At 32.2% G+C, this 25,054-nt stretch overlaps 2 protein-coding genes, 2 long non-coding RNA genes and 1 other non-coding gene across 6 annotated transcripts in view; 1 reads left to right on the top strand and 4 right to left on the bottom strand.

Annotated features, from left to right (window-relative positions):
- The window catches only part of LOC135129235 (troponin T), an 89,283-nt gene extending 86,909 nt beyond the window's left edge, over window positions 1-2,374 (bottom strand). The window contains exon 1 of the mRNA XM_064056378.1: window positions 2,369-2,374. The gene's annotated coding sequence lies outside the window, so the exon portion shown is untranslated. The remainder of the gene's footprint in view (window positions 1-2,368) is intronic.
- Sqd (squid) lies at window positions 1,332-6,109 on the bottom strand. Of its 2 annotated transcripts, XM_064056379.1 has the most exons (7): window positions 5,816-6,109; window positions 4,853-4,893; window positions 3,175-3,449; window positions 2,988-3,119; window positions 2,624-2,885; window positions 2,152-2,214; window positions 1,332-1,783 (listed from the first exon to the last, which is right to left on the bottom strand). In XM_064056379.1, exons 1-7 carry the CDS (start codon window positions 5,989-5,991, stop codon window positions 1,707-1,709), a joined length of 1,026 nt encoding a protein of 341 aa, XP_063912449.1. In that variant the 5' UTR covers window positions 5,992-6,109; the 3' UTR covers window positions 1,332-1,706. The 2 variants fall into 2 exon arrangements, with proteins under 2 accessions (XP_063912449.1, XP_063912450.1); XM_064056380.1 differs by lacking the exon at window positions 2,152-2,214 and having other exon boundaries at window positions 5,816-6,107.
- Window positions 3,499-3,582, bottom strand: LOC135129314 (small nucleolar RNA snR61/Z1/Z11). Its single transcript, XR_010280553.1, has one exon. It is a non-coding gene; the product is annotated as a small nucleolar RNA snR61/Z1/Z11 (small nucleolar RNA).
- Window positions 6,110-7,022: 913 nt separating the features above from the next.
- On the bottom strand, window positions 7,023-7,327 carry LOC135129228 (uncharacterized). The gene is made up of 2 exons (XR_010280532.1): window positions 7,232-7,327; window positions 7,023-7,145 (listed from the first exon to the last, which is right to left on the bottom strand). It is a non-coding gene; the product is annotated as an uncharacterized LOC135129228 (long non-coding RNA).
- Window positions 7,328-18,547: 11,220 nt separating this feature from the next.
- On the top strand, window positions 18,548-18,913 carry LOC135129229 (uncharacterized). Its single transcript, XR_010280533.1, has 3 exons — window positions 18,548-18,608; window positions 18,669-18,762; window positions 18,840-18,913. It is a non-coding gene; the product is annotated as an uncharacterized LOC135129229 (long non-coding RNA).
- The last annotated feature ends 6,141 nt before the right edge of the window (window positions 18,914-25,054 follow it).

Here is a 25,054-nt window from a genome sequence, read left to right as displayed (position 1 = left end):
GTTCAAGTTGCTCAGTTTCAAGCTTTTGCACAAACATTATTTGTAGATTGTCATTAAAAATCAAGATAGATTCATAAACCACAAATATGAGTATGTTATATGCATTTAAAATTTGACAACAATCGGTAACAGGAAAGACAAACAGACGGAAACGGAGTACCTAGTTTTTCATACTCTCGGGGTAATGAAACGTCGAGCAAACATGAAAGTAGTTGTGCGCAACGGGCCTTATTACTGCTTATTTTTGCGAATGTTTAAAATCAATTAAAATTTACTAGGTTTTAGTTAATTTTTACAAAATTTAAGATGATTAAATTGAGTAAAATACAGACATTATTTTAAATTTTAGTTTTAAAAAGGTTGTCAGTGGTATTTTTTTTTTTTAGTTAAAATTCATTTCACTGACAAATTTTCATACTGATAAGGTGTACTGATTTTACATGTAAAAATCATTTTGTATCGCAGGTATCCAGACACTAATTTTTGAGATTAATTTAAACATTCTAGTTATTTTTAGAAATGTTGGGATCAAGATTAACGTTGTAAAATTTTTGTATATTTTATTTTAAAAAAGATTAGTATTTTTTTGCAAGCTCATCTTTTAAGTTGGCTTTAAAATCATAGAAATCCCATAAATTCAAGTAAATTTATTAGTGAACAATAAAAGGTTATTAAGATAAAAAAAAAACTGCTTTGGTGAGCTAGAAGTGATTTATTCACAAAAAACTCAATTGTTTATTAGAGTGAGTCTGTTTAAACAATTTACAACTTTCTTTTTAAAATTGTGATTGAATTTGTTATCCCTTATCTTTAAAAATCAGTATTTCAATTATTTATGAGAATATACGAATCCGGTTATCACCAGCATTTTCATCTTACAAAACTCAAATCAGAAAAACATTGTCGATTTTTTTTGTCGGAAATAAAATTCAGTAAAAGCAGGTTCTTCAAAACAAGAATTTTTATTTAGACGAACTGTTTATCATCTTCGTAGAAACTATAAACGTCATCCAAAGATGAAACATGTACACATTTTGTTAAATTAAAAAACTGCTCTTTCAAAATGATCAAATGTAATAAATGTGCTGTAATACTTACGATTTTTTCAACTAACATGGCAGACATCACTTCTTTTAATTAGGTGTTATCCTTCAATTGACCATCAGGGGGATTTTTCGGGTTTTTATTGAAAAATATTTTTTCGTATAAATGTTTTTATTTCTGCATTTATAAACCGTAATACGGAGGCGTAAAACTAAATTTCATATCTTAAATATAAATTAATCAGGGCATATTATACATGTAAAGACAATTTTCCTGAATGATAAAAATTATTTACACAAAGTATTTATTATTAAATTGTCATACAGTAGAGGAAGTACATAATGCCCTCTACACAATTACATAAACTTATTCTACAATTACATTACTACTAAATAAAAACATAATTAATACAGGAAGGTATATCTCTGCTTATTGTTTTGATGTGATGACAATTTTTACGATTTTTGTTAAACAAAATAAAAATGTTATTCATGCAGAAAAAAACCTTTGTACATCTTCATTTTTCCAAAACCGCGATGGAATGATTGCAATAAATTCATGTAAAAAAGAAAAAAATGAGAAACATTGTAAAAGGTGACAGACAATCAAACGGCTTTTCAGTCAGACTCACATACCTAATAAGACTTTTTTTACAAATATAATTAGTAAGGTTGATGCCTTTGGTTTCGGCCGCCACCGCCACCACCACGCTGTTTACCTCCCTGATAACCCGAGCCACCTGAAAAGAACGAGCAGTATAAAAATTTAATTATGGTAAATCCTACTCACTAATAAAACTCAAAATATTCTCGCCACCTGCGTTGTTTGCCAGTATTGTTCTTCGAAAGTCTTATTTATACTTTTTTTTTTTGTTAAACATACATAAAAATCACAATTTTTATTATGACGCTGCAACCCTACAATGGTCATTTACTAATACATTTTTATTAGTACGTGACGCAGTGAAAACAAACTAGACAGTTTTACTGATTTTTCGAGTAAACGCAGGTTACGACTACAGGTAAAATAAAAACAAACAAGAGTCACTAAGAATCTAATGAAAGAATAGAACATCACAGTAACAATATAACATTATTCAGTATGTACCTTTTCCGCGCGCACCACTGCGACCACCACCATATCCTCCGTCATAGTTACCATATCCATAGTCTGCATTCACGTAAACAAAGAAAAAATCAGTAACTGCTTTCTACTCTAAGTACTACCAAAAATTTGTTCTTCACTACATCATTAGTAAATTTTGTGTGTTGCAGCCTCAATTTTGTGTAGGTATAACAGGTCAAATGGAAAGCACATTATGAAATTTGTTTCAACAAATGCTTTATTCAAGCTTCAGGTATTTCACAATGTATTTCCATAAAAGGTCAACATGCAATAAAGTATAGGAACAAAACAGTTGTTGATATCGGTAAATATATTATAGAATATTCCGTAGACCTCTGTGAATATCACAGCTCCATCTACTATATATTATATAAACATGTATTGGTATGTAGCATTAGTGCAAAAAGGCACTTTTTTAACCAACTAAAAACTAACTAATGCCTGGAGTATTTACCATAGTTGCCATAATTGGAGTAATCGTAGCCACCATAGCCTCCATAACCGCCGCCGTAATAGTCATACCCACCCCCGTATCCATCGTAACCGCCCCCATATCCTTGGCCGTATCCGCCGTACGCTCCATAGCCTTGATTCCAGTTCTGGCCTCCATATCCACCTCGCCCTCGGCCTCTGGTTCCGCCTCGGCTGCTCATCATTCTGCCGCCGCGCATCCCGCCCATGGCGTCGGGTTTAGGAGTGGCTTTCTTAACATCAACCTGACAAAATAAAAAATTGTTACTGCAAATCCCAACTCTTCAGACACCGAACAATGTGTAAAAATTTAAGGAATAAATTAACGATAGTTTTTGAAACTTTACCTCTTTATCTTTGATGGTCTGTTTAGGGGTCTTCAGTAATTCGTTAACCACCTGCTCTGACTCAAATGTAATAAAACAGAATCCTTTCCTTTGATTTTTAGTTTTGTCAAAAGGCATCTCAACTTCGATGATCTGTAACAAACCAAATGCTTATTTTTGAACGGTATATACGACCTCGTGAACTTACAGTGCCGTATTGGCCAAAATAATTCTTGATGTCATCATCAGAAAGTTCATTGGTAAGTCCACCAACGAATATTTTTCCATGTCGCGCTTTCGCCTTTTTGGGATCGACTTTTTTGTTGTTGATAACGTGTTCACCGGCAGCGACAACCTTGTCAATGGCTTCCGCGTTGTTGAAGACGATAAAAGCAAATCCTCTTGATCTTCCAGTATTCGGGTCCGTTTTTACATTTATACTTTCGATCTCACCGTATTGTCCGAAATGATCACGTAGTTCCTCTGAAATACGATAATAAATGTGAAATAACCATCTACTAACGGTCGACTTTAGTCAGAATTACTGAATTTTCAGGGTAGACCATTGTCTTCAAATACTCTCAGTAGCAGAACTGACTTTGAATCATCATTGAAAATTTAAACACCGTTAGTGGTTTCACGAATGAATTAAATAAAATTCAGTTCCGAGTGCTATTTCGTTATCAGAACGAAACTACTTCCGTTGTAGATTATAATTACAGAGTTGCTAAGTTGATCAAATGTAGACTTTGCGGGAATATTAAAAAATTAATGAAGATAACCATTTAACTCCCGATTATTACATTTTTGTTAATTACGAAGTTTAAATATTTTTTAAACAACCACCTACACGACAGGAACACCAAATCAAATTTTCCTTTTTAAAGATATACTTGTGTAAAAAAAAATCGCACGGAAATACATTTCAACTTTTGAAATCAATTTTAAAATATTTCAGCGAACGCTTTTACTTATTCAAATTCTAAATTTATCCTTAATAGTTTATACATTCTATTGATTTATGAATCTGACGTGGCAAAGTGTTGAAACTTGTGATGCTCCAAATAGTTGTACATATTATAGAAATGAAATTTTAGTAACAAAAATGTACTAGCTGTTCCGTCTAAAGTGTTTCTTGTACCCTTTGGCTACCAAAGCAACCCGATGTGAGCAAAAATTTGTGCAGTGAAAAGATCAATGAAAACGCATTAATTATTAATTAACTACGTATTAGACAGTGCAAAACACCCAAGTTTATCCTCTTAACATCTGAAAGGCTAATTCTTTAGTTTCACCGTTCTGCTAAACAAACTTTAATTTACGGACTGATGCCATTATAAATAAAAAGCCAAAAATTTAAAATGTTGATTTAAATAAATGTTCCATTGTTAATATATCAATTTGCGGGATTAATTCAAACAAATTTTTGTAAAAGTTGGTGAAAATTTTTGGTAATTTCCACTGTGTTTAAATTTGAAAAATCAACAATAAAATAACACCAGAAATATTTCAAAGAAATGTCAATTTAGATATACAAAATCAACAAACAGTTTAACTGGTTACTGCTTAGTCAGTGATCAAACAATCAAATGAGAAAGTAGATATGAGTCATACAATGAACAACACTTTACTAATAAGTAATTATCAGTAATTTACCAATTAAATGATTAGCAATTTTTCTCGTTTGTGTGTATTGTAATTAGAAGTTTTACCGATTTAACGAAATAATTCGGACGATATCTGTAAAATGTTGATAACCTTAAACTTGCAATGAACTCAAGCTTGCAAACCTTGACCTTGAAGAGTTCTGTGACTTATGCAAAAATATTTTTTGAAGTTTTAACGCGTTCAAATTATAATTAGAAAAATAAATAAAAAGTACTTACTGTCAGTTGTTTCCCAACTCAGTCCACCAACAAACAATTTTCTGTAAATAATAAAACTTGCATTAGTATGAGTGCAGACCGAGATCAATCCTAAGCATTACTGAGTATGTTTGGAATAATGCTTATTAATAAAGTTACTACTTTAATTATACAACAAATGGAATAGTAAACAGCAATCAAGTAATTATTCCTAGTTCAATCAAATGGATCTGCAATCTCAAAAGTAATCTGGAAATTTACATTTAGGCAGAGAAAAAAAATGATAGCAAAGTTTTGTAAAAACATTAAAAATTTAATAGGGACATGATTCAAATTCCCAAACTTAAATATTAACGTTGAATTACTAAGTGTCTGGCAGAAGATGTGCCCAAGGATAAATACCATGGGTCCCAGCGATCCAAGTCCTCTCGCCCCATCATCCATATAGCGGACGAAGCCACCTGGAGAAAAGGAAGCATGTTTAAGTGGGTAAACTTGGCTTGCTAAACCTGGCATCCTACACCGGTCCCGAATTAATTTTTTTGTTAACAATTTTTTCGGAAAAATTTTTGAGACCAAACTTTAAATCCACTGAAAAACAAAATTTACACAACACTGACCGAGTGAATTATGCTGAAAATAAAGAAACAGGACTTTTCAAATAAACAAATCAGTAATGCGTAATAGGATGAAGATTCAAAAATCGCGCCAATTTCACAGACGCCATTTTCTTCGGTTTGGGTGTTACAAGGCCGCCTTAAGCCAAATCGGAACATCGGAACTTTACGTTGAAAAAATGGAAAAATACAAGTTACACGCTTTCACTTACTGCTAAAAAACAAGATTTATAAGAGAAAATTCGCTTATATTTACAGGATGACCACAGTTAAACTAAGTAAGACGTATAGCCGGCATCAACTAGGAACTACCAACTCTGGACTAACGACAACTACCGTAAACAAATTTCGAAAAAAAGGTACGTACCTATCATCATCTCGACCTGGGGCGTCTGCACTACCACTATCTGCTGGGGGAGCGTCTCCTGAGCCGTTTTGCCCATTTACTTGATCCCCTTGGTTTTGGCTGAAATTTTGGTCACCGGTTACGTCTTGTGAGAAGTCTTCACCGTTTTCCATGGGACAATCTTGATTATTTGCCATATTTACTAGTGTTTATATACAAATTCAGTCAAAAATGTTCAAATAGACACAACACGTCCACCTCCACTGAACTCAAGAACAGAAGAGAATGAGGATGATGACGCCAACGCCGACACGCTCGAATACGCCGCCGACACTCGCCGATCGTTATTTCTGTCGGGAGAAAGCGTCACTTTTGCCGGTCTCCACCAATCAAGAGCTTGCATTTAGCTAGCGTGGATCTACTTTTTGGTGTGGAGTAAACAAGCTTGGGCGGTAGACCAATGAACGATATGGGATACGGAAACTAGGGTGGGGCGTGAAACCCGCTATTTTCAAAAGATCCTTGGGGTCGTTGTGCTGTCTGTAGGGACAAATCTGGGCTTTGTTTTGTCGTATTTATTTTAATTGTATTTTAAAATAAGTTCTTTAGTATTTTTAATATTAAAAGTGGGTTGTACGATACGCGACTTTTATGAGAATATTGCTGATTGCTGTATGTTTTTTGGAAAGCCCATTTCTGCAGCCATTTTGGGCCGTCCTGTAGTGATAGAATAGACTGATATTTACACGTGAAATTCGATATCGTCTTCGACATAATAAAACATGTTTTTAATAAAAAACGATGTATTCAAGTATTTGTAGCAATAATAATAAAACATTTTATAATGTTTAAAATATAGTGGTTAAATATATACCGAAGCACCACGAGCTCCGTTAACTCTCGTTTTAAGTTCTATAATTATTTATTAGGTTAAAAATTGAAATCGGGTGTTTGCAAATATTGTAACTGTTTTTTTTTTCTTCAGCAACTAACAAGTTTGTCATTGCCGATTTCGTCCTAATGCAATCAATGTTTTCTTGTTATTTAAAATGAAAACGGTAAATTATATTTTGGACTTTTAGATTCACCTGAAAAACTAGAACCTTCTGGTCTGACTAATACTGTAATAAAAAAGATCAGTTTCGACAAAAAAAATATTTATTCTGAAATTAAATAATGAAAATATGTCATTAGGTAATTTGCAAATTTAAGAGTACGAAAAACTATATATTTTTTAACTTTTTTATTGCAAGTGCAGTGCAGAAATTGGTGTAGGTATTGCCATTTTTAACAAATCGGTTCCGGTTTCTGTGTGCTGAATGGTCATCTGTGTCTCTGTGTGGCACATTTTCTGTGAAAAATTGATTTTAAATATTTGTTTTCTGTGTTCAATCCTATTTATATATTTTTTAATAATTGAGAATTGTGAAAACGTACAGTCGTCTGTCTTCGGATCGTCATCATCCTGTGCTACGGCAACCATGATGGTACTGGCAATGGCAATCCAAAGGGCGACAAAAGTGGCAACCTTTACAAAAGTTAAACATGAGCCAAATATATGCACTAATAATAAACTCACCTTTAAATGTGTAATGTAAACCCATTAGTTTTAAGAATCATCCTGTTATCATCCACCCCTCATTGGTCATCTTTCATTATCACCAAACCATCCAAGTATATATAAGCGCATATCATCTTTTAGAGGATACCAATTCTGTACTGTCTTCGTTCACATTAATAAACATTGTGAAGCTGCCGATATATTATTTCCATAAAAGAACCCACAACATTTTGGTGACAGCGGTGCTACTAAGTTTTACAAGTGACCATCAGTAGAAGAAATGCTGAGGTGAGTACCGAATTTCCGTACGCATTTTGTAGTTTTTGTGATTTTACTTACTTTTCGTACCATACCGTGTTAAATAATAAACTTATATAAATCACCATCGCTTCACAATGGCCAAAGAAATTAAAGATATCATAGCATATATTAATTTAATACCACCTTTTGATGGTGATAAATCGTCTCTTCCTCAATTTATTTTTCAAGTTGAAGGTATGTCAGCACTAGTTGACGCAACCTTACAGACTACATTTTTAAAATTACTCGTTAACACAAAAATTACAGGTAAAGCCTTAGAGTCAGTACGAAATAAAATAATTAATAGTTGGTTAGAACTTAAAACGATTTTGTCGGAGCAGTGCAACGTTAAAAGTACCAACTGGCATATGCGCCTCATGAACGAGAATCAAAGATTAAATGAATCGGTTTCCGAATTTGGCAAACGTTTAAATAACATTTTCGAGGAATGTATTAACCCAGGTTCTACATTGGCACCCGATGATATCGTGGCAGTAAGAGCTAGCAATGAAGAATTTCTTTTACTATGTTACCGTCGTGGATTAGTTTCTGACGAAATTCGCGATTGCTTAACGAAATCAAGCATTACCACAATAACTAAAGCTATCGAACTTGCACAGACAATTGAAAATAACCTAAACTCGAATAAATTATTATCTCAGTCGTCCCTATTACATATTAATAGCCGTAATCCTAAACATTGTGCCATATGTAACAAAAACAACCATAGTACAAAAGAATGTCATTACAATTATTACGAAACTCGTACAAATTTCTGCCGAAAACAAAACTATACACAACCCACTAATAATCAAGGGCCAAATTCTTCAAACACGTTTCCTTTTTCGCAACATACCAATTTTTCAAATAATCCAAATAGGTCAAATAATTCAAATAGGTTCCACCAAAATCAGCCTAGATCAACTAATTCTCGATTCCCTGAAAATCAGCCCATGTCAAATTCTCGATCTTACCAAAACCAACCCATGTCGTCAAATTCTCGATTTCATCAAAATCAATCTAATATGTCGTCAAATTCTCGATCTTATCAAAACCAACCTAATATCTCGTCAAATTCTCGATTCCATCAAAACCAGCCTATGCCATCAAATTCCTCTTTTCGATCGAATCCTAGATCATGGAACCGTACTACTGATAATACGACCAATCACTCAAACGTTTTTTATGCTTCAACTCAGCCCGGGAATTTATATTTCCCATATCCATACCCATATCAATGGCATAATTTTTCTGACAATATTCCACAACCGCCAACATCATCCGAAACCCAAATTAATAATAATCAGAATCAGGAAAACTAATAATGTCTCATGCGACGCCGCCAAACATGGGACAACAAACTTTAATCTCGTCTTCATCAAATTTAAAATCAACAAATTCACAAACATTTACTATGAGCGGCATGTCTTTAACTTCAGATCATGTCGATAGTAGCAAAGACAATATTATAATAGATATTGTACACAACCCTTTGGATAATTTCAATAGTAATTATAGCCCACAAATAATTATAGACAGAAATAAGTTCAACTTAAACCCTATTCACCAAACAAATAATTTAGATAACTCACTAAACAATTTTAAACCAATTACGAATACAAATATGCAAACCAAACTAATCGTTAAAGATAATTTAATGTCCGTGATAAAAGAAACTAGAATATCTCACAATAACACAAATATATTAATTTTATTAGTTTTAACATTTCTTTTAGATATTATGTCTCTAATCTTATCAGTAGATGTAGTAAACTTAGTTAAAAGTTATATTCCTAAAAAGAAAAATAGATTTAGAATAAATAATTTTAACATTAGAAATTATTATAAAATAATAGGTAGTAAAAATCAAAGTAACTTGATAAATAATAATAATTTAATTAATAACAATAATAAAAACAATTTTGTACTTTTAAGCACTGTAGAAAGTAACCTAAATATAGTTACATTTAAGTTTAATTTTCCGTCTAACATTCACAATAAAATTAGTGACATCATTATTTTTGCGAACCTTATTGTAGATACAGGTGCAGAAATTTCACTAATAAAACGTAGTAAAATTCCATCTAGTTGTCACGTAGAGAGCTACAATATCAAAGAACTTAGAGGTATTAGCAATAACTCAGTTTTTACTATGGGAACATGCATTTTGTTCATAGAAAAAAACGACACTGTAATAAAACATGAGTTTCATATCATTCCCGATACTTTTCCAATTAAAAATGATGGTATTTTGGGTAACGATTTTATTAAAATAAATAAAACACTAATTAATTTTACGTCAAACATCTTATCAATTGATCAATTAGAATGGGAAATGCATCCTTCTAATACTAATTTAGTCATTCTACCAAAAAATTCGGAAGTTTTCACAATAGTAAAAAACAATCTTCAATTTGGTGACGGCATGTATGAAAATACTAACTTACAAGACAATGTATTGATTAGTTCCTGCATTACTACATCAAACAATTATAAATGTTTAGTGTCTATTTTAAATATGTCCGACAAAGATGTAATCATGGAACAACCAACAATTCATCTCATGTCAATCAGTTCAGATAATATTTTATACGTAAATACTAACAGTAATTTGCAAGATACTTTAAACGCAGTTAGCAGTGTTGACAGACACAACATCATTCTTTCAAAATTGGATTTAGAACATCTCAATGGTGAAGAGCTAGCGTCAATTTCAAAAATTTGCGATGAATACTCTGACCTGTTTTTGTTAGAAAATGATAAATTGACCCATACGAACACCGTAATGTATACTATTCCCACAAATTCCGAAGCAGCCATCCCTAACATCAAACCGTATCGCCTTCCCTATACTCAAAGACAAATTATTCGCGAACATACGGCAAAAATGTTAAAAGAAGGAATTATCGAAGAAAGCAACAGCCCCTACAATGCGCCACTTTTGGTAGTTCCAAAAAAATCAGATACTCACGAAAAACAGTATCGAGTAGTAGTCGATTATCGAGCTCTCAATAATATCACTAAAGATATGGTATACCCCTTACCTAATATAACAGACATTTTGGATCAATTAGGCAGATCAAAGTATTTCACAGTTCTCGATCTTGCCAGTAGTTTTCACCAAATATTAATGGACCCAAATGATCGTGAAAAAACAGCCTTTAGTACGCCATTTGGACATTATCACTTTAAACGTATGCCCTTTGGTCTTAAAGGAGCACCCTTAACTTGTCAACGACTTATGAACTCTGTACTTGCTGGACTTCAAGGAATTAGATGTTTTATCTATATCGATGATTTAGTCATTTATGCATCCACTTTAAAAGAACATGACGAAAAATTATATGAAATTTTTGCTAAACTCCGCGCACACAATTTAAAATTACAGCCCAGTAAATGTCATTTTTTGCGTAAAGAAGTCACATATTTAGGACATCTCATAACAGAATCTGGTATTAAACCTAATCCAGACAATGTTAAAGCCGTAATTAACTGCATAATACCAAAAAACGTTAAACAAGTTCGAGCTTTCTTAGGCTTAGCTGGCTATTATCGTAAGTTTATCCCTAATTTTGCAAAAGTCGCCTTGCCACTTTATAATTTGTTAAAACAAAATGTCCCTTTCAACTGGACACAAGATTGCCAATCCGCATTCCAAGAATTAAAAACAAAAATAACTTCTCCACCAATTTTACAATTTCCGGACTTCACACAGCCATTTATTCTAACAACAGATTCCAGTGGTTCTGCAATTGGCGCTGTACTATCACAAGGCAAAATTGGTAATGATTTACCTATCGCATTTGCATCCCGAACCTTAAATTCTGCAGAAAAAAATTACTCTACAACGGAAAGAGAACTTTTAGCTATCACGTGGGGAGTTACATATTTTCGTCCATATCTTTTAGGAAATCTATTTACGATAGTTACAGATCACAAACCTTTAGTTTACGTATTTAATATAAAAGATCCAGGCACAAGACTTACTCATTTGCGACTTAAACTGGAAAATTACTCATACAAAGTCATTTATAAATCAGGTAAAACTAATACAAATGCAGACGGTTTAAGTCGACTTTTTCTCACTAATGATAACCCAACTAGCTCATACGATCAATTTTTAGAACATTGCCAAACAAGCATAATTATCAACGACAAAGTCATTGATAAAAACATTCCAGTTTCGTCAGTGCCCCGGGACCATACTTTATTCTGTTTTGTACCAAAACTATTGACTGATCTTCAAAAAACAACATTGAGATCACTGGAAAACCAATTTAAAATTTGCGAAATCCTAAAATCTAAACCTAACTTAACAATAGGAGATCATATCTTATTGAGCCATAATAACCAGAATTTATATTGTTTTATAGTCAGTGAAACTGCTAACGATAATGTAAATTATGAAACTATTTGGAACCAAATTGAATTTCTCCGAAATGTCGCGATTTCCAACCAAATAAACAAACTAACATTTCTTAAAATTTGCCCTAAATTACACTTAAAACAAGATAAAATTCGCGCAATGCTTAGATACACTTTTAAAAATCTAAATACAAATATTTATATCAATGATAGTTCAAACTATGACGAAATCAGTAAGGAGCAAAAGCTAAGTATTATCAGAGAATATCATGACACCCCATTAGGCGGCCATCAAGGAGCCAATAGAACGTACAAACGCATCAGAGAACGTTTTAGCTGGCATAATATGCGGAAAGATATCAAGAAATATATTAAAACTTGTGACAGTTGTCAACGCAATAAAATCCTAGGCAGAAAAACTAAATTCCCGTTAGAAATAACAACTACCGCTAAAAGTCCTTTTGAAAGAATTGCTTTGGACATTGTTGGCCCACTTAGTGTCACAGAAGCCGGGAATAAATATATATTAACCGTACAAGATGATCTAACAAAATTTTCCGAAGCAATCCCTCTTCCGAATCAGGAATCTAGTACTATTAGTTCAGCATTTGTTGATCATATTGTTTGCAAACATGGCACCCCACAAACAGTTCTAACAGATCAAGGAACCAACTTTTTGAGTGAACTTTTTAAAAATGTATGTAAATTACTAAAAATAAAAAAAATCAATTCTACAGCTTATCATCCTCAAACCAACGGAGCGCTGGAACGCAGCCACCGTACTCTTGCTGAATATTTACGTCACTTTATTAATAACGATCAAACAAATTGGGATACCCTTATTCCAAAAGCAATGTTTACATATAATACCACTCCACATACTACAACCGGTTACACTCCATTTGAATTATTATACGGCTATAAAGCTAACATACCATCAGCCATATCACAGGTATCAACCCCTAATTACAACTATGACGATTACCTAATGGACTTAAAATATAAATTCCAATATAGTCATCACATCGCCCGTGAAAATATTATTAACAAAAAAGCCGCAAGTAAAATAATCTACGATCAAAATACCGTTACTCATAACTTTAACATCGGTGATAAAGTATTACTTTTTGATGAAACACCTAGACGCGGTCGTTCGAAGAAACTAGACCCTATTTGGTTAGGCCCTTACACCATAATATCAAAAGACACACCAGTCAATTATACTATAAAAATGGGTAGACGTACATTACAAATCCATGCTAATCGGATAAAACCCTTCTTTATCTAACGTCAAATTAACTTTCTCTAAATTACTTTCTTCCAAAAACTCTCCACCTTGTTTCAGGTACCTGTGCTTGCTCGCCCTTTGTGGTGTACTCTCTATTACCAATTGTTCTCCTCCGCCGGTAAACGTGACCCAATTTTCTAATAACCCAGGCATTCATTTCGAAACTATAGGACAAGTAAAATTATATAATAAGGAATGGCAAATATTAACTTATGTCAATTACAACGAATTCAGAGAACAATTATCTGCATTACAAAAATATAGGGAAGTTACTCTCAACTCTTGCCTATCCGTGAATGTTATATCAAATACCACCTGTCGTATATTTAATAAAACATCAGAATTATCACTTTTAAAACTACAACATCAGTTGCAACAAATTGATGGTCTATTAGGTCATACTACACGTATTCGTAGAGGTTGGTTCGACATCATAGGTAAGGGAGCTAAAGTATTATTTGGAACAATGGATTCTGATGATGCCGAACACTACGACACCCTAATAAAACAATCAGAAGAAAGTTCGCGCGTGGTCACAACCTTAGTAAAAGACCAAATAAACATAGTAAGAACAACAATTTTGACCGTAAACAACACGTTAAAAGCCGTTACTGACAACCAAAAAATTTTATTTCAAAGCTTAGGGAATATTACAAATGCCATAAATAATAACAAAGAGCATATTGAACGAATCTTTCAAGAAGTAAGTGCAGATGAGCACATCTCACTTTTTAATACCTATCTTAGCCAATACAGTTTTGATGTTTTAACACTCTTTCAATCGATTCTTGACGCTCGCCGTGGTAGCCTACATCCTTCTATACTATCACCAACAGAGGTCGTCGCCCAATTAAAAATCGCTCAACAAAACTTACCAACAGGTTTAGAACTCCCGACAACGCCTGATGAGGAACACTCTCATCTAATCTTTGATGTCGCATCTATAGTGTCATTTTTTAATAATAATAATTTCGTTTTCGTAGTCAAAATTCCACTTTTAGATGTAACGCAATACTATATCTATGAATTGCAACCCTTGCCTGCTCACGTTTTAAACAACAATTTTATAACAATTTTGCCAAATGACAGATACATAGCAGTAGATGACTCCAAACAACTTTATTTTTATCTAAATGAAGCCGAAATTTCACATTGTCACAAGTTTGAAACTTCCACTTTACCTAAATTTATTTGCAAACAAAACTCATTTGTAAAAATTGCTCACGTAGAACAAAGCTGTGAAATAGCTCTAATTGTTAATAATAATATTCAAACTATTCCAAATTCTTGCAACAAAAAGTTGATACATCTAAACAATACACTCTTTATTAAACTTCACTCACTTAACTCTTGGGCCTTTGTGACGACGATGGTGGACACAGTTATCATCTCATGTATACACATGACGCCATTTGACGTGAAAATTAATGGTACAGGGAGTGTAACAATTGCGAATAACTGCGGGGGGTACGCAAAGTCCGGTACTCTCAATACACAAGCCAGCATCCAGAACCAGACGAGTCCAGCTTCATTTGTACCCACATTAAACATCTCAACGATTTGTTGTAGCCAAATACTGCTGAAAAAATTGAATTCGACAAAGCTACGACATCCGTCTATTGGGATGAAGGCATATGACAACTTTATCCAAGATATAGGTGCTGCCAACCATAACCTCGACCACCTAGAAATGGAAGTCCTCAAGGAAGAGGAAGCCCAGAGACACGCGACGACCCTAAGACATACTTCTATCATTGGCTATGTCGTTGCTTCTACCGTAATCTTCGTTGGTGTACTCATTCTAGTACATCGTGTCGTGCGAAGAAGAAGACGCTTGCCGCCCCCCACAAGGCCGAGGCAATTTCTAGCATTGGCCCCGCTAGAGGCATCAAGTCCAGAGGAGGAGGCGGAAGCACACTACATGGCATCTACATCTCAGGATGTTCTGGAAGACGCACCACCGGCCGAAAACGTACCACCGGCCGAACACGGCAACATTTTCGCACCTCGACGATCCGCACGCGTTGCGCAGAGGAGGACGAATGCGGTCGTTTAAAAAAAAAAAAAAAATATTACAATAACACCTACATAATAAAAATAATATGTAATCATAACTGTAAGATTCAACTTTTCAACTTCTTAAGTTGAATCCTTTTTTAGGGATAGAGGTGTAATGTAAACCCATTAGTTTTAAGAATCATCCTGTTATCATCCACCCCTCATTGGTCATCTTTCATTATCACCAAACCATCCAAGTATATATAAGCGCATATCATCTTTTAGAGGATACCAATTCTGTACTGTCTTCGTTCACATTAATAAACATTGTGAAGCTGCCGATATATTATTTCCATAAAAGAACCCACAACAAATGTTTAAACATCTTGTACAAAATGGTCAAAGAAGACTGTGGTGAAGAAGATTTTTTGGTGACTTTTATACCTCGCCAGTTAAATGACGACAGTAGATTTTATTTGTTTATTTTTTCGTTTGGTGGAAAAATTTGAAATTTAATAACCTTTTCATGTTTTTTTTTTATCGAGGTAATATTTAAAATAGTAACATTATATGCAACAAACAAATTAGTGGTGGATATAGGTCTAATTGAAATTCACATAAATTGCAAAGTGCACTTTTATTTATAAGACTTTTCAAGGTAGTATTTTTTAGGTATTATTTTTTCTATCCTTATCACTGAACACATGCGGTTGGGAAGTTAACTTGGTTAATTATAAAGTACTTGGGTACATCTTATTTTTGTAAAGAAAGTCACAAATATGATAAGATTATAGCCTGCTATAAAAAATATACTATCTTAAAATTTAATGAATTAAGTCCTGAATTAGGTATACCGGACTTTAATTTTCTTGATTTCGTGATTTTTGTATTGATCATGACTCATGATATTAGTTTTTGAATGTGTGGGTATAATGTGGTGGATTTAAAATTACAGTATGCTTAAAAATTCGTTTAAGTATAACAGCAAAGTTGGAAATAGTAATAAAATACACATTAGTAAAAGCCAGTCTTTAAACGTATGCCTCATTTGTGTAGGTAGAGAACACGTGCTGTCTAGAAAATGGAAACCTTGTAACCTCGTGGTCAGTTTGAAAGCATTTTTGAGTAAGTTAAAATTTTCAAATCTCAGATAAAACTGACGTATGAATATTTTTTTTACATATATTTTGACATCATTGCAAAAAAAAAGTTTATGAAAATTGTTTCAAACACGTGTATAAGTCTGTAGGTACAGTTTATTGGTTTTCAAATAATAATTTCTTTATGTGGAACCCCCTGTTCTTTGGAATGATATATAACAAGTTTTCTTGTGCTGGTATTACCACCAGGTAAAAACAGGTAGATAAATGCGGGGACCTAGGGGCAAGACCGCTTTTCCCGCTATTATTATCCCAAGCTGTAATCCCTCCACAAGTCCAGGTAAACGTTTAAAACGACCCTTCTACTAAGAATTACCTATTTATATCTCCCTACCTGTTATTAGAAAGCTAGCTAACAGTAGGCAAATTGAAGTAGAGATAAGTGTACCAAATCCTATGGTGGTTTTACGAGTTTGACTCGTCCACTGTCTGTGTCAACGAATAATGCAGACTATTAGATGCATCATCAGAGACTGTATGCAAAAACAACATACGACTGCGAGCAACATGTGCATCATGAGTTTTTCTTTCCATCTCCTTGTACAGCATGATATGCAAGTCGGGTCTTATTTCGTGTACAATGTGTCGTACAAGTCAAATTCTTTTATAACTTTGACTACTTTGAGTCTTATCGCTTTTTTGACAATGGGCTAGAGTTGTGTGTCGTATGCAAAGAACCATCTCATAATTCTATATAACTTTTCAACAGTAAATATTTATGAAACTTCTAGTTTGTACTAAATATAATAAAAAAATCAACACAGTATACAAAGATCGTGAACACATCTATTGGTTACAAATAATATGTAATATAAAAATAAATAATAATATAAAAACAAAGGGGAGCCGAAAGTCAAATATATCCTAAAAGGTTATTAAGAAATCTCTGTGTTTGACCCAGGATCTGTTTATCTGTTCGCCGGCATTAGTTTAAGATTCTCTTTGTTCGCAAACGAGGGACTTGGAAAAGCCAGAATCATAATATAATAATATATTCCTGGCTGCATTATAAGTAAATAATTTACTAAAATATTCTAAAAGTGCATATAGCAAACGGTAAATACACAAATAGTTCAGATATATGATTTTTTTTTTCTTAAAATAGTACTAGATAATCGCGGATACACAGTTTATTTTTGTGTTATAACCGCTATATATTTGCACGTAAATTATATTCCTTGTCTATGTTTTATTACTGTTTTCAACTATTTTAAAGCTTTCAACTTATTTATTATAGGTACTTTTCAATTTTTACACATGTTTGGGAACTAATAATGGTATGAGTAGGACTGACTCAAAAATCGAAAATTAATTATACTTTTGTGACTTATTTTTCTTTAAATTCTTTTTGCGTTATAAAATTCCCAATTTAATAATCAAAACGTTCAAAATTTTGATTATTAAAAATATGAACACTTTCACCTCTTAGAAACAAATTCGAATATTTGCTGAATATGATCAAATTCTAGATGATATATTTCTAAAGACAACCTGTTTTCGCCCCAATTAAAACAACGATAAAAAATAAAGGTTGTCAGATATTTTCGAAATAATATAAAATATGTGAGTGAAGTATAAACACAGTAGAACCAAAATTTCAGCAAAATGTTCTAATACATCGTATGAATTACGTACTTTGTAGAATTTTTATAGTAATATTGTTAATGTTGTAACATGAACGGTGTGCATAACCATTTTTACCACTACAAACACATTCAAAACACTCAAAAAATCAGCTGGTATTAAAAGCAATAAAATTGTGTTAAATATCAACCCCAATTGTGTGGGCATTTTTTTTTCATGATTTTGTTTTGGTTTTTGACAATTAACGTTAACGTTTAAAAATAGTTTACAATTTATTTGCATTTCAATCCGTACAAATATTCATCAAAATGTTCCGTCTTTAGTTTTTATGTTATATTTTTGCAGGTATTTTGTACTATTTTTATTATTTCAACTTTACCTTGATAAAAAAATCATTAATTTTTTAATTTTTGTGATAAAGCAAACTAAACAAATAAAAGCCTGTTGTCGATATTAATAGTAAAATTATACAACTTGCAAGATATAAAAAGAAGCAAGCAGTTTTCTTTAGCATAGTCTTCTTATCCCATTTTATATAAAATGTTTAGTTATTTAAAGGTGATTTATTATTATTTTTATATACAAATAATATTATTATGTTTACTTTTTTATGTAAAGGTTGGCAGTTTTTTTGCCCTTTGGGAGTTTTTGGTTATCAGTCTCATCATGGGTTCAGCAGCTGGCGACGATGGTTATGACGAAGAAGATAAATGTAAGTTTCTTACCTGTATTGCGAACTGGATGGTTGGAAATGTTGGAATAGACAGAGATAAGAAAATATTTTTTCAGAGGGACCGTGCCGCATGGACAACCACTCAGCACTTAGGAACCAGCAACTATTAGATAAAAATGATAAAACAGTGACTTTTGCACTGTACTTGCAATAAAAATGTTAAGAAATGTAGTAGCTTTTCGTACCCCTAAACCTCATCATTAAAATATTCATATCGAGAAATCACAAACAATAATTTATACCTATATCGTATAAAAATGTAAATTTTATATTTAAAACATACGCATAGCATGCTTCTTTACCTCTTTAAACAAGATTATGATTCAAAAATAGAATAAAAAATAAAATTCACAACATTCATTAATTTTATAAGTTTTCGTAGAAAGTGTATTTCTTCGCCTGTACTTCAGGGGCGGGAGAAGTGCTGTCGAAATAACATTAAACCAATTTTTTAGAAATAAATTATAATATTTTCGGATTATAGTTTAAAAATTCTGATGTGATGTATTTTTTAAAGATAACTCAGCTTTCATCGTCACTAAAATTGGTCGAAGGTTATGTCGACACAACTTCCCTCGTCTCCGAAGTACAGTACCACAAATCCCTCTTCTTTGAGAAATTATAAAAATTTATTTTGCGATTTTTGTTTTTGTGATAACATCTATAAAGAAAAAAATCACTGGCATAATACTTAAATAACACTCCTGCAGCCTCTACGCCGAGTCTCGGGAGCGCAAATTCTAAGGGGGCCCGGTCGGCACAAGTGCGGACAATATGAAATTTATTTAAAGTAGATTATTCGACTATTAGCATGTTCATAGCCACTATCAACAGCGGTTGATCAATGTATGTGTTTGTGTTAAATGAAAATGAAATTTGATTGATTTTGTTTAATCAACTTAGAGAAGAGGACTAATTAATTAAGCACAGTTTATTTTTTCCAAACAACTGCATTTTTGGGTGGGAGGCCGACATGAATGGACAAATTTTGACTAACGATTTACCATGCTTTTGATAACCGTTTACAATATTTCAGAGCATTCGGTTCTGTAGTTTCAAAGTTAAATTGTAAATTGTAAACATTGTCGGGGATAATCAGCCACATTTTAGTTAGCGTTTTACCATCTACATGATATTCCTAACATACTAAGAAAATTTTACATCAAAATAATCTATCTAATAAAAATCGACAGATAGACAGACGGAAAAGGGAAACCTATTGTTTTGTATCATGGGGGTCATTACATATAAAACATGAAGCTAGCCAGTCGTCGGCTGGACCCCATTACAATGCTTCCTTAGCTTACGCTCCGGAAGTAACAAATATTTGGACGCAATTTCAATATATTATGAAATGTGTGGATTATATGTATACGAAGAAACAAACAGTAGAATTAAAATTTCAGAAAAAGTTGTAACGTAGCGTGCTTATAACTTTTAAGTGATAGTCTTATTTAAGTATGTGCATCATTTAAAAATATTAATGATTTTATAGCTTGAAAATGGAAACCGATTTCTCACACGATAATTTTCAAAACTAAACTAACAACTGACATTGACAGCAATAAAATTGTTTAAAATATCAATTTACATTATTTATTTTTTCAAAATTTTGTTTTTGTTTTTTAGATTTACTTATTTTCTTCAAAATTATGTTGAAACTTTAAAATTAAAAAAAATAACTTGTAGTCCCTATTTAAATAATACGAAAAATTATTAAACTGAATAGGTTTGTCGATAAAAAAACTTTGTACAATTTATTTGAATTTCAAAACGGACAAATATTTATATACATTTTCTGTAATTAAATTGTTTTTTGCATTTTCGCAGGTATTTTGCATATATTTTTATTATTTTAGACTAACCTCGATAAAAAAATATCAAAAGACCATTAAATGTTTAATTTTTCTGATAAACAAAAAATAAATATATAAAATTTGTTGTCATTAGAAAAGAATTAATTTTGTTTGGTATAAAAGGAAGCAAGTAGTTTTTTTGGCCACAGTCTCCTTCAGCCATCTCATAAAAGATGTTTAAATACTTAAAGGTGATTTTTTTATTTTTGCATTAGCTCAGAATGAGGATGATGAGGACTAAGATCAACGTAAGTTTCCTGGTTACCTGTATTACGAACTGGATAGTTGGAAACGTTGGACTAAATAGAGATAAGAAAGAAGTACTTAATAAAATATTTTTTCAGAAGAACCGTGTCGGATGGAACACCACTTAGGAACCAGCAACTCTTAAATAGAAATAAAACACGGACTTTTGCACTGCATTCGCAATAAAAAAAAAATGTTTTTCGTACCGTTAAACCGCATTATAAAAATATTCATATCGGGAAATCACAAACATAACCATTTATTGTTCCATACCCTCTTTGGGCACTTTTTGGTTTAAATAAAAATGTATTTAACAATTTTTGACCTGAGGGGAACGCTTAAAGAAATTAATTTATGTAATGTTTAGTAAGCTCAAAGAAACGTACTTAATCGCCAATATTTTTATGCAAACATATTGTTTTTTGTTAAGTATATACTAAAAAATAAAAATAAAAAAATGGTCAAAGATTATTTTGGCAGAACTTCCCTCGCCCCGAAGTACAATAAAACAAATACAGCTTTTTCGAATAATTATAAAATTTGGTTATGCGAATTTTATTTTATTTTTTTATGTAATGTTAAACTAAATGTAAAGAAGCGTGCTGCTCGTATGTTTCAAATGAGTTTTTCTTTAACAAAATTTTCTGATGACGTCATGAATATTTTTCCAAAGACACTCATAAATTTAAAGAAAATTTATTCAGCACAATTATAATAATAATAATAACATCTTTATTTCCGACAGGCGTATGCTCAATTACAGGAAGTATTACAAATACCAATAAAAAATTAATAAAAGAAACGTACTTCAATAGTGACAATTATGTAAATTCAGAAGTCAAAATAAGCAAAAATAAAACAAATATAATAAATTCTGGCCCTTTACCGAAATGGAGAAAAAAAAAGAAGAAAACAAAAAAAAATGAAAAAAACCCAGGATAGAGTTATTCTTACTAAATTACTACAACATCTATATATTAAACATTTGCAAATTATTTGGAATGAATCAACATTAATGTCACATTTTCTAGAAATTAATAGTTAATCAACTAGTTGGGTAATAACATTAAACAACTAAATATACTTGAAATGTCTAAGTTTGCTTTGACATTTTATTAAATTGGTATGCAACCAACAATACATTGACATTTCTGTCGACTTTAGTTTAATCGTTGAATATTAAGACTCATTATTGATCAATTTTGAACACCAAATTTGTTCGTAATTTTCACATTAATTAACGATCGTCGGAAAATTAAATTTATTACACATGTTTTGGATAGGGGCTTTAAATAAATACATTTGTTCTGCTAGTCGACACATAAAAGGTTAAAGAGAATCGTGCATTTATTCTAGGAACTAAAAAATATTTTTCTTAAAAGATGTGGCGAATCAATTACACCTTTCAATAAATTAAATAGAAACCATAAAAACTATTTTTGGAATTTTTCAAGAATAAGATGATGTCATCATTTTTTGAAAGGGGACCGGCATGAAAATCTTAATAAACATCAACACAGACGACAAACGGTGGGTGGGAGGCGGTAGACAGACAGATAGACAGACAGACAGTCGGACGGACAGACAGATAGACAGACGGGCAGGCAGACGGAAAAGGAAGACCCATTGTTTTGTAAAATTGTTCCAAATGTCAAACTAAATTATGTGTGCAATTTTTTCATAATTTTGCTTTGGTTTTTTAGATTCACTTACTTCCTTCAAAATTATGCTGTATTTAAAATTTTAGAAACAGAGACTAAATAGGTTTATCACTGGTACATACTGTACAGTTTATTTGAATTTCAAAAGGGACAAATATTCATATACGTTTTCTGTGTTTAATTTGGGTTTTTTTTTAAATTCTCTCATATATTTTTATTACTTCAGTGTAACTTTGATAAAAAAATCATCAAAAGACCATTAAATGTTTAATTATTCTAACAAATAAAAAATAAATGTATAAAATTTATTGTCACTAAAAAATAATTCATTTGCCAGGGTATAAAAGGAAGCAAGCATTTTTTTTTACCATAGCCTTGTGCAGCCATTTTATAAAAGATGTTTAAATACATACTTAAAGGTTAAAGTTTTGATTTTTACTATTACTTTAAATACAAGTTAAACATGTACGCTTACTTTTTTATGTAAAGGTTAGCATTGTTGTTGGCAGTGTTGGGCAGTATCTAGATACTTGTATCTAAATAAAGTATCTAGATACATTTTTGGGTATCTAGTATCTGTATCTAGATACAATCGAATTTAAGCACGAAATATCTGTATCTAGATACAAATTAATAACGCAGATACAGATACATTTTTTATTTCGCTTTTTTTCAGTACTTGAGTTATAGATACTAGTAGTAATGTTTGATGCTTTATGTTGGTGATTTTGGTCACATAAACAAAAATAAAGGTAAGAGGTCCACTAACAGTGTTCTGTCGCGGAAAATTTCATGTTTTAAATACCATCTTTAAATATAATCCTGAGGGGTAATAAATCTAAGCCATGGAAAGATGGTATTTTAAAAACCATAAACCACAATTCACTATTCATTGCGTTTTACGCTTGTCGGGATAATGCATTTTATCTGTGTACCTGAGCAACCCGGGTCCGGTAGGCCTGCTCTTAGTTTTTACTTTACAAAATTTTGTGATGACGTCATCAATTTTTTGGGTGTAATAAACAGAAATATTTTGATTACCAATAAATTTACATCTTTATAATAAACTTTAAACCAATCAGCCGTTTTCATCCGATCAATTTTTATTCAAACCGGTAGGCATTGCAACAGTTATTGAGACCTTTGTCTTAAACTTGAAACGTAACTGTGCACGTGCAGATGGCAGCTTCTATTTGGTTTAGGGAACCACTTATTCTTATTATCAACCTCGCTTTCGAACAGGAACGAGTCCCTAAATTCTGGAACTTCTCTTTGGTAAAACCGATCCCTAAAAAAACCTCTGTATCTTTAGATGATTTTAGGCCAATGAGTCTAATTTGTAATACGCTAAAAGTGGCTGATGAAGAAAATATTTTTCCGCCGGGAACAATCCAGATTTCGAAAAAATTTCGGTACATCTACACTTCTCATTTCCTTGGTTGATAATATTTTTAATGGCTTCTCCAATGGCAAAGTCACTTCGCTAACTCTGCTTAACATATCTAAGGCATTTGATAGACTCAATATATCTCTGTTTGTTGCCAAACTTATGTATTATGGTGTGTATGGGGCTACCTTGGCTGGTTCCAGAATAACTTATTTAACCGAGCTCAATTAGTCGACTGAAATGGTCATAAATCAAAAACGATTGCCTTGAATTTCTGGGTTTTCCAGGGATCGGTACTTGAAACTTTTCTCTTCTCTTTGTATACTGCTGACTTAATGAAAGTTATTAAACATTGTGTACACATGTATGTAGATGATGTACAACCTTATCTTACTTTTAATCCAGAAAACTGAAACTTGTGTTGACTTTATAGAGATCTAGAACTTGTACAGCAATAGTGTGTAAACAATTGCATGCGACTCAATCACAGTAAATGTGAAACGATTCTGTTTGGTATACCTACAAAGCATCTTCAGTGTAGAAATCGTATTCAATTAAAACTAGATAATAATCAAGTCTTGTAAAGTTCCTCTGTGGTTAAGAGTCTGGGAGTTGTGAATGATAGCCAACAGATGTTTATGGAACATGTAAATCACATTTTCAAAAAAAACCTTTTTATCCTTTAAGCAAATAAGTCCTTCCAGATTTTATCTGAATACTAAATCTAAAAAGCGTCATGATTATGATAACTTTAAACATCTGCAAAATTTCAAAGCAATCGGTTTTGCACATTCAAAATTAAATTGCAAATTGTTGTTATATATTTTTTTTTTCCAAAAATCTAGACATTTCGGGTAACAACTCCACACGGATTCATAAACTACACGTGAAAGACTATAATATTTTACACAATTTAAAACCCATTTACTATGTACAATTTTGAGGTGACGTCATCATATTAATCGTGGGGATGATTAGACAAAACCCTTCGGGTGGTTTTTGTTTTAAATAAAAGTGTAGGTATTTCATAATTTTTTACTTTTGAAGCAGCGGTCATTCAGCGTTTTGAAATAGTTTTACCGTCGTTTTATAAATCCGTTGTGAAGCAACGTAAAAATTAA

The sequence above is a fragment of the Zophobas morio genome, unplaced genomic scaffold, assembly GCF_036711695.1.
Source record: "Zophobas morio isolate AGI-343-1 ecotype UQ-CSIRO unplaced genomic scaffold, CSIRO_AGI_Zmor_V1 ptg000014l, whole genome shotgun sequence".
Taxonomy (NCBI): domain Eukaryota; kingdom Metazoa; phylum Arthropoda; class Insecta; order Coleoptera; family Tenebrionidae; genus Zophobas; species Zophobas morio.
The sequence above is the reverse complement of the archived record's forward strand: the minus strand, read 5'-3'. Positions and strand labels throughout refer to the sequence as shown.

Coding starts and splice junctions, on each gene's coding strand:
- Sqd (XM_064056379.1), bottom strand. CDS start 5,991: ATGGCAAATAATCAAGATTGTCCCATGGAAAACGGTGAAGACTTCTCA. Junction 3,450..4,852: donor GAGTTGGGAAACAACTGACA/GTAAGTACTTTT, acceptor ATCGTATTTCAG/AGGAACTACGTGATCATTTC. Junction 2,215..2,623: donor CTCCAATTATGGCAACTATG/GTAAATACTCCA, acceptor ACGTGAATGCAG/ACTATGGATATGGTAACTAT.